General features: G+C 48.2%; 2 protein-coding genes across 5 annotated transcripts in view; one reads left to right on the top strand and one right to left on the bottom strand.

Annotated features, from left to right (window-relative positions):
• The window catches only part of LOC104935890 (uncharacterized), an 8,465-nt gene extending 4,486 nt beyond the window's left edge, over positions 1–3,979 (top strand). The window contains exons 2-8 of one of the 2 annotated variants that reach the window (XR_003463325.1): positions 1,713–1,770; positions 1,881–1,930; positions 2,015–2,047; positions 2,592–2,622; positions 2,721–2,785; positions 2,901–2,981; positions 3,104–3,979. Coding sequence is in view for 1 of the 2 variants with exons in the window: in XM_027285280.1 (XP_027141081.1) it covers positions 2,573–2,622; positions 2,721–2,785; positions 2,901–2,981; positions 3,104–3,255 (348 nt within the window). In the remaining variant the exon portion in view is untranslated. Of the gene's footprint in view, positions 1–1,712; positions 1,771–1,880; positions 1,931–2,014; positions 2,048–2,468; positions 2,623–2,720; positions 2,786–2,900; positions 2,982–3,103 lie in introns of those variants that run through there. The other variant, XM_027285280.1, reaches the window with a different exon arrangement.
• A 137-nt stretch (positions 3,980–4,116) lies between these two features.
• The window catches only part of atxn2l (ataxin 2-like), a 9,223-nt gene continuing 4,015 nt past the window's right edge, over positions 4,117–9,324 (bottom strand). For 2 of the 3 annotated variants that reach the window (XM_027285272.1, XM_027285274.1), the window contains exons 8-23: positions 9,163–9,324; positions 8,749–9,071; positions 8,540–8,623; positions 8,281–8,421; positions 8,120–8,197; positions 7,979–8,040; positions 7,570–7,877; positions 7,416–7,485; positions 7,151–7,327; positions 7,011–7,074; positions 6,730–6,926; positions 6,180–6,312; positions 5,205–5,317; positions 4,929–5,111; positions 4,698–4,848; positions 4,117–4,513 (exon numbers count right to left, since the gene is read on the bottom strand). The exon at positions 9,163–9,324 is cut by the window's right edge and continues 45 nt beyond it. In XM_027285272.1, the coding sequence (XP_027141073.1) occupies positions 4,455–4,513; positions 4,698–4,848; positions 4,929–5,111; positions 5,205–5,317; positions 6,180–6,312; positions 6,730–6,926; positions 7,011–7,074; positions 7,151–7,327; positions 7,416–7,485; positions 7,570–7,877; positions 7,979–8,040; positions 8,120–8,197; positions 8,281–8,421; positions 8,540–8,623; positions 8,749–9,071; positions 9,163–9,324 (2,305 nt within the window). In that variant the 3' untranslated portion in view covers positions 4,117–4,454. The remainder of the gene's footprint in view (positions 4,514–4,697; positions 4,849–4,928; positions 5,112–5,204; positions 5,318–6,179; positions 6,313–6,729; positions 6,927–7,010; positions 7,075–7,150; positions 7,328–7,415; positions 7,486–7,569; positions 7,878–7,978; positions 8,041–8,119; positions 8,198–8,280; positions 8,422–8,539; positions 8,624–8,748; positions 9,072–9,162) is intronic. The other variant, XM_027285273.1, reaches the window with a different exon arrangement.

The raw sequence follows: 9,324 nt of genomic DNA, 5'->3' as shown, positions 1-9,324 counted from the left end.
CTCGTTAACACAGGTGTGTACCTCGTTAACACAGGCGTGTACCTCGTTAACACAGGTGTGTACCTCGTTAACACAGGTGTGTTCAAACAGTTGAGTGAGCTCAGAGAAAATGTTTCTGCAGACTAAAGGTGGACTGACTAAAGGTGGACTGGAGAGGAATATTCCATTAGATAAAAACATTCTGATTCCATTCATCTTTGTTCAACACATTTGGACTTTTGGACTTTACAACAAGTTACTGAAATGTTCGAGTCATCCTCCATCAGCTGTGCAGGTGAGTCGCTTCAAAATAAAAGTGAAGTTAGGAGGCCAGTCAGTCCATGGAACATCTGTCAGCAGATATCTGAGTCACCAAAAGACTGAACCAGCAGCAGTTCAGAGTTTGTGTGTGAGGATTTATTCAGTCACTGAGGCTCGGGCTACTTGCTGCAGTAGTGAACTGTGTTCCCATACATAGAGGAGTATCTCCATAGAAACGGTGAGCAAAGAAATGTTTATGTTGATGCAAGAACATGAAAATCTTTGGATTCTAGATTTTATTTTATTTGGTAATTGTTGTATAATCGCAATATTACACAGAGGATGTGCTTTAATGTCATTATTGGCACGGCCGTGCCAATAATGACATTAAAGCACATCCTCTGTGTAATATTGCGATTATACAACAATTACCAAATAAAATAAAATCTAGAATCCAAAGATTTTCATGTTCTTGCATCAACATAAACATTTCTTTGCTCACCGTTTCTATGGAGATACTCCTCTATGTATGGGAACACAGTTCACTACTGCAGCAAGTAGCCCGAGCCTCAGTGACTGAATAAATCCTCACACATAAACTCTGAACTGCTGCTGGTTCAGTCTTTTGGTGACTCAGATATCTGCTGACAGATGTTCCATGGACTGACTGGCCTCCTAACTTCACTTTTATTTTGAAGCGACTCACCTGCACAGCTGATGGAGGATGACTCAAACATTTCAGTAACTTGTTGTAAAGTCCAAAAGTCCAAATGTGTTGAACAAAGATGAGTGGAATCAGAATGTTTTTATCTAATGGAATATTCCTCTCCAGTCCACCTTTAGTCAGTCCACCTTTAGTCTGCAGAAACATTTTCTCTGAGCTCACTCAACTGTTTGAACACACCTGTGTTAACGAGGTACACACCTGTGTTAACGAGGTACACGCCTGTGTTAACGAGGTACACACCTGTGTTAACGAGCTCCATAACACAGAATATTCATTAAAAAGCTGAAATAGTAAATTCAGATGTGTAACTTTATTAAAGTACTTCCAGGGAACTTCTTCGTATTTGTTTACATGTTCTATATTTCAGGATGTGACAATGTGGAGATGGCAGAGTGATATTTTCAGTGATGAGTCAGCTGTGATGTCACGCTGATTAAAGCACATTCGAAACGTCAAGTTGACCAATCAGGTTGCTCGGTTGTCGGGCCTAGTTGTTGTATAAGATTTATCACTGAACCTAGAAGAGTTACAATGAAAACCTTTATTAACACAACCATGACGACAACAACCATGACGACAACAACCATGACGACAACAACCATGACAGTAACAATGACGATGAAGACAACGATGGTGATGGTGATGATGATGGTGATGATGGTGATGGTGATGGTGATGGTGATGATGGTGATGATGATGATGATGATGATGAAGGCTTTCTCTCTCACTCTCTGTTGAATTACAGCTCAGCCAATCAATGATCGGAACTCCATCCACCCAGCGGCCCACCTGCTGTCCCCTTTGTGAGTTGACCTGGCTCACCTGCCTAAATGAACACACCTGGCTCACCTGGCTTTCTAAGATAGATGAATTGTCTGAGAGCTTCTTTGACTTCACAGTTTGTGTTTTTCAGCTCTGACGCCGGAACGCAGAGACACTCGACCTACACGGCAACAGAAACCGGTGACATCTTCATTTCTTCATCTTCAGACTGTCTGAACTTTATCTCATGGTTTTAAATCTCACGCTGACTTTCTCTGTCCACAGACAGCAACCCCAGTTATGAGAATCCAGTGGTTGGTGAGTTTTTCTGACAGACGTGATGTCAGAGTGATGTCACAGTGATGTCACAGTGATGTCAGAGTGATGTCAGAGTGATGTCAGATTGATGTCAGAGTGAACAGTGTGATGTCAGAGTGATGTCAGAGTGATATCAGAGTGATGTCAGTGTGATGTCAGTGTGATGTCAGAGTGATGTCAGTGTGATGTCAGTGTGATGTCAGTGTGATGTCAGTGTGATTTCAGAGTGATGTCAGAGTGATGTCAGTGTGATGTCAGTGTGATGTCAGAGTGATGTCAGAATGAACAGTGTGATGTCAGAGTGATGTCAGAGTGATGTCAGAGTGATCAGTGTGATGTCAGAGTGATATCACAGTGATGTCAGAGTGATGTCAGAGTGATATCAGAGTGATATCAGAGTGATGTCAGTGTGATGTCAGAGTGATGTCAGAGTGATCAGAGTGATCAGTGTGATGTCAGAGTGATCAGTGTGATGTCAGAGTGATGTCAGAGTGATGTCAGAGTGATGTCAGTGTTTGAGCTGACATGTTGTTTCTTTCCTCAGTTGAGAGCGACAATGACGACCCCGGATACATGTAGGTCTCTCACGTTGTTTTCTTTGACTTCTTCACGTCTGCAGCAGAAAACCGATCTGATCTGATCTGATCGTCTTCTTCTTCTTTGGTTTCTGCAGAATCGTGTTACCTGAAGGTGCAACACCTGTGACCAATCAGAGCCGAGCCTCGACACCCAGTTCAGGTAAGAGCTGAAGTCTGTGGACGTTGGTTGAAGTCACTGGTGACGATGTCAGACTGTCAAACATGGTGAAGGTCTGCGATGATGTCACCTGTGATCAGCTGTTTTTCACCCTCAGACGTTCTACACGATTACGAGAACGTCCCCGAGAAGAAAACTGATTCAAGAGGAGAATACCTGAACGTGGAGAACTTTCACAGTGAGTTGTTTTCAGGTCATGTGGTCTTCTTCTTCAGTGGTGAGCCACACAGGAAGTCCTGGTTTTGTAGACCCAGTCTGAGCCTCAGTCAGCGTTCATGTCTCGTTGTGTCCTCTGTGCAGGTGACGCTTGGTCTCCGTCCCTGAGTCGTCCTCTGTTTGGATGTGAATCATCAGCTCAGAGCAAAAGCAGCGATGATGACGAAGATGACGATGACGATGGAGATAGTGACAGTGAGGGGAACTACGTCAATGTGAATGAAGCACCGCTGTGAGCTTCGACCTTTTTCTTCCTCCACCTTTAAGTGCTGATGGTGTTTCTCACAGGGACTCCACCCGGAGAACAGAAACTGTTCACGTGTCTCACTGAGGCACTTTGTCTTCTTGCTTTCTGGTCTGTGGTTTCACTGTCAGCACGTTACAGATCATCCCCACGGTGAACGCTGTAAAGTCCTGAGAGCAGAGCTGCTTCAAATCTGATCATTAGAGAGACGCCTACACCAATCATGAGCAGACGCCTAGTTAACTAGTGTTTAAGAAAAACACTGACTAACTAGTTAACTAGTGTTTAAGAACAACACTGACTAACTAGTCAACTAGTGTTTAAAAAAAACACTGACTAACTAGTTAACTAGTGTTTAAGCAAAACACTGACTAACTAGTTATTCATCAAGTTTTTCAGTTTTGCTCGTGATTCGATGCAGATCAGTTAAATTAGTCTTGAACCCTGTGAGGTCTCGCTGTGTTAAATCCATTTCCTGACAGTCAGCTTCACCTTCCATCCAATAAAACATTTGGACCTTGAGGTCTGCATTGTTAACCCTTTCCTCCACGTCATGACAGGTGTAGGTGGTGTTTGTTTGTTTGTTTGTTTGAGCTTTACTTTGATTTTACTGACAACTCCTGAGAATGTCTTAACAGTGTATTTATGTGTTGTTACCATGGTTACTTAGAATTTGTTTTAACTACAATCCAATTAAACTTTAACAAAGCTTTAAACTCTCGTGACTTCATTCGTTAATCAGAGTCTGGCTAATGATGGAGTGGATGTGGACAGAACCAGGCTAGCTGTTACCCCTTGTTTCCAGTCTTTATGCTAAGCTAGGCTAACCAACACCTCCAAACTGAATCCAGACTTTTTTTTTTTTCCAGTGGTTTTATTATGAATGAACTGGTTCCTGTAAAAGGACAGAGGTGGGACAGGGAGATAAATCTGTTTCCACGTCGTCAGTCCGAGCGTTTCCTCCACGTTTGTCTTCAGTCCAGCTTCACGTCGGCGTGAAAACAGTTTGTATTTACAGTTAAAATCCAGATGACTCGTCTAAAAGATGAGTTTAAAAAGAACAAGTGTTAGTTTGATGTCAGGAGGGGGGAATGTTACAAGTTGTTCGGGGGGTTCTTCGTCGCACAGTAGTGCTCGTCTTCCTCGCTCCTGAATCCAGCTGTGATGGTGAAGGGTGGAGGAGGTGGAGGTTCAGTTTGCAGATGGGTGGAAGGACAGCTGCTGGGTGGGGTGAGCCTGGACCTGAACAGCTGGAAGACACAAACAAGACAACAACGTTAAAGAAACCAAGCAAACAGCCGACAGGAAGTCAGACAGAGAATTTGTTACATTTTCAAAATAAAACGGCGTCACAGAATCGAGCCCGGTGGAATAAAGTCTCTGAATCAGCTGTTCTTCCTGGACCAGAGTCTGCCGTGTCCGGGCTGTGTTTACCTTGGTGGGGTCCGATGTAGAAGTGTTGTGGCGCCCCCTGTTGGGGGTTGGAGCCGCTGCCCTGCTGAGGGGGGACGTAGTGCAGCATGACGGGGGGCAGCCCATGACCTGCAGAGTGATGAGGTCCAGACATGCCTCCTGTGACGTGAGCCTGCAGAGGACAAACAAGACGGCGTGAGAAAACGTGTCCACACCGCTGAGGTCCAACCCTTTAAAGGTGTTCGTACTCACCTGTGTGAGCTGGCTGATGGAGGGGAAGCCATGGGGCAGCGGCTGGTGGGTGGGGAGGCTGTAACCCTGCATGGTGTAGGAGGCCTGAGGGGAGCTGTGGCCTGGCGGCAGGTTAGGAGGCGTGGGAGCCGACAGACCTCCAGAGTGGAACATGGACTGAGGCTGAGGACCGGACTGACTCGACTGAGACAGAGAACGAGACACGTAGAAGTTCATTATGACCTCCACCTCCAAACTCTGATGTGTCGGGCTTTCAATAAATGTCGGCACTTTTACCTGAGTGTGTCCTGGACTGGGCGCCGTGTGCTGGGGTGGGGGCTGATTCCCGGTGGGGGTGCTGGAGGGCTGAGGATGATGGATGGAGCCCGAGTGGTGAGAGAACGACTGAGCTGAGAGGAACAAAGAAGGAACGAGACAAACCTGGAGCTCGTTATCTAAATATATTTAAAGATCGTCAACCACAGTGTATGAAGCCTTGAAATCCTGGAAAGTTTGTGAGGTGTGTCATTGAAAGTGCTTGAATGTATACATTTTGTCTTTTGAAGTTCTTCAGGCTACGTTAAGTCTCAGTGTTGTAACAATTATTCCTGATCCGCGTCTCAAACTCTGCTGTGTTGGGTCCTTGAATTTTAAGGGACTTGGGTCCTTGATTAGTCCTTGATGTTTAAGATGGTGTGGGAACCCTGGAATCTAAATTCAAAAAGACTTCCACAAGGCTCGATTACTTTTTATTTTTATGATTTATTTGAATGATGATAAATGATCAGTCCGTCTTTACGCAGATGACACCGTTTTATCTTTGTGACGTCTCTGCATGACGAGCTTCACTGAACTCTGAAATACATTTTCAATATTAAGTCAAACTGTTGTTTTGTGTATTTTACAGTTCAGCGCTCGCTCTTCTTTACTTTTTAATAAAATAATCATTTATGTTTTTATGGCGCTCGATGCTCAAAACGATCTGCATACACGTTTCATTTCTAAATCTTTGAAACTGCATTTACACTTTATCATCTCTCGTGTCTGAAGGTAAAGAGAAATGTTTATTTCCTATGTTGGAGATAAGATTCAAACAGATAAAGTTTGATCTTTTCTCACGGTCTGAATTCACTGAAGACTCTTTATGATCTCAAACTTAAATATATTAATAAAATTCATGATTTGTTAAATTTGTTTCATTAGAGGCGATAAATAAAAATAAAATAGTTCTTTTCGTGCTGGATTAGATGAGTCCAGCGTCATTCTGCTTACCAAACATGGCCTGTTGTGGCCCCGGCTGGCCCTCAGCCTGGCCCGGGTACTGAGGGCCCGGAGGACCCATCGCCTGAGGAGGAGCCCCGGACGTGAGCATCCTCGCTCCCCCCTGCAGCATCGAGTAAACCGCCTGGAAACAGTGAGAGAGATTTTATCGTCTGTTCATACAAACACAAACGTCAGAGTGACTGCAGCTGAACAAACGTTTCACACATTTCTGAACTCTGACGTCTCTGAAGACTTAAAGTCACACTGAGACGTCTTCCTGTGATCACATGACGATTCGTGTGATTTTTAGTCCAGTCGAGACCTGAAGTCCAACCGACCTCAAACTCACATCGGTGTCAACATGCTGAAAACTTCATTAAACCTCTGTTAGATCCTCCACTGGAGGAAAGATACCAAAACTACACTCTACAAGTATTCATGTATGACTGGCTTCATGCAGTAACGGGTCTCTCTGTCCATCCACTGGGTGGATTTTGTATTTCAGGAGTTAAAATGTTCAATGAACTCGACATGCAGTTTTCAAGGATTTTTATTGGACCTTTAAATCCACAGTTCTCTGCCTCGGTACCTGTCCGTGGTAGTGTGGCGGCATGGCCTGGATCACCTGACCGTACTGCAGGTAGGACTGGGGGTAAGGTGAAGCCACCAGCGGAGGCCCTGCTGCCGAGCCTGCAGCGGAGAGCATGGGGGAGGCCGGAGACGGGTGGTGCTCCGGACGCTGCCCCACCACCGGACCTGAACACAGCACAGCAGGACAGACGGTCAGCGCTTGACCACAGCGGATCATCACTCTGTGTGTGTGTGTGTGTGTGTACACACCTTTGGCTCGGGGGTATTTGCCCTGGTTGACGGTCGACATGGTGTACTGATACATCTGAGGAGCCTGAGGAGGAGACGAGGAGACGTCAGTAAAGTTTCTCTGAGCTCAGTCGACTCATGAGGCGACAGAACGTTCAAACCTGGATGGAGTGTCCCTGGATGTGGATCGGAGACACGTAGGACAGGTAGTGTCCAGGTGGGTTACTGTAGATGGCTCCTCCTCCTCCACCTGCTCCTCCTCCGGGCTGTCCAGGTGGAGGCAGGACCACAGGGCTGGGTGGAGTTGGGCGAGGCGGGGTCGGGGTTGGAGCAGGTTTCTGTCAGCGAGGACGACGTGATGTTAAATCATGTAAACAGTGTGTGTGTGTGTGTGTGTGTGTGTGTGTGTGTGTGTGTGTGACTAACCATGACTGCGTTTCCTTTGATGGGAAGAAATTCTTTAGCGTTTGGATTCAGTGTCGAGTTTTTCACCTGCCTGCAACAGAAAACATTCATCCATGACATCCACCAGCTCCACCATGAACACACTCCACCTGTGTGGACATACTGTAACACTCACACCACAGCAGCTGCAGACGCCGCCTCCACTCGCTCGCTGCTCTCCGGACACGCCTCCTCGCCGCCGAGCACCGAATGGCTCGTCCCAGGACCTGACGACTGAGAGCCGACGGGAGCTGTGGAGGTCTGAGCAGAGGAGGTGGAAGCTGCCTCTGTGGCCGGCGGCAGGTCTTGGGTGGAGGAGGTGAGAGGTTTAGGCGGTGCAGGGGAGGAGGAGGAGGAGGAGGAGGAGTCGGCGGGTGAGGCGGAGCTGTGCTGAGGAGGATCCACGGAGGCCGGAGACACTGAAGGAGACGAGCTGGGCTGCAGCTGAGAGACAGAAGGTGAGACGTTAACGCTTTGGATCTGTCCCATGTGACCTCTGTGTGACCCTGAGTGACCTCTGACCCTCGGCGTCACGCCGTTCTTACCCTGAACTCTTTGCCAAACTTGCGGAGCTCCTCGAGCTGAGACCTCTGCTGGACCGAGGGAGCTGCGGACAGATCGACACGGCACGGTGAGATTCAAACAAACAAACTGAGGACGAGCGTCGACCTCTGCGAGTCGTTTACCTTTGCTGCTCTTCACTTCCTGCGGGCTGGACAGAGCTTCGGTCCGCTCTTTAGCCGCCGCGCTCAGGATCTCATTCACTGTGGACCATCAGAAACAGATCATTAAATGTCTCATCGCTTCATCTCACGTCAGATAATCAGACTTAAAATCGCCGTCTCACCGTCGACGGGGAAGAGTGGGGTGGGGCCAGAGGGTTTGGTGGTGGTTGCCGTGGTGACAGCAGAGGGGGAGGAGTCCATGAAAGCAGGGCCGACCAGGGGGAGGTCCTGAGGAGGGGCGTCTGGTTTCGGAGCACGAGAGACTGAAAGGACGAATAACGGGATGAGAAACTGATCTGTGTTCAACTGACCAATCACGAGCCAGTTTACAGCCCGGTGTGTGTGTGTGTGTGTGTGTGTGTGTGTGTGTGTGTGTGTTACCTGCAGCTGAGGACTGGGAGTTCGGTGTTCGCAGGTTTCTGTTGCTCTGAAGTCTCTGAGACTTCGGGGAAGTTCTGGATGTAACTGAAACAAACACAAAACACACGCCTTCAAATTCAAGGACTTTTCAAGGACTTTCCAGGCCCAATTCCCTCAAATTCACGCTCGTCCAATCACATCATTCGGTGCGTTATCCGCCGCCTCCTTACCTCCGTTAACAGACGAGCGTGTGGCGTCAGCCAGCGCCTGTGGATGAGACAGGGAGTGCGGCAGGACGTGATTGGTGCACGGAGGGCTGCCGGCTGCCGGCGGGCTGCTCTGTGATTGGTGAGGAGAGTAGGCGGTCCTGACGGACAGTGGGCTGCTCCTGTCAGACGGCGGTTTGGGGGAGGACGAGCTGGGCGGCGGGTGTCTGGAGGAGGACGAGGGCGCGGCAGTTCGCCCGGAGCCTCCGGTCCTCATGCTGCTGCCAGACAGGCCGATCTCACGAGCGCGCTGAGGGAGGGGAATGTATTTACCTTCCCTGGAAACGCTGAGGAGGAAGAGGAGGCGAGGAGAAAGAGGAGGTGAAGATCTGACAGCACATGAAGGGTTCACAGTGGATCAGTCATTTCAGGTCTTACCTGCCCGTGGAGGTGAACCCGGGGCTGGCCCGGTCCTCCCTCTCTCGGACCACGGAGCTGTATTTGTCCTCCTCGCTCCGGCCCTCTTCGTTCTCTAAAGAAACCCGGCGGCGGTACTGCAGGCTGCTCTCGATCTCGCTGGCTAACCGAGCCGCTCGCGCC

This window comes from Larimichthys crocea, chromosome XII, assembly GCF_000972845.2.
Source record: "Larimichthys crocea isolate SSNF chromosome XII, L_crocea_2.0, whole genome shotgun sequence".
Classification (NCBI taxonomy): Eukaryota; Metazoa; Chordata; class Actinopteri; family Sciaenidae; genus Larimichthys; species Larimichthys crocea.
The sequence above is the reverse complement of the archived record's forward strand: the minus strand, read 5'-3'. Positions and strand labels throughout refer to the sequence as shown.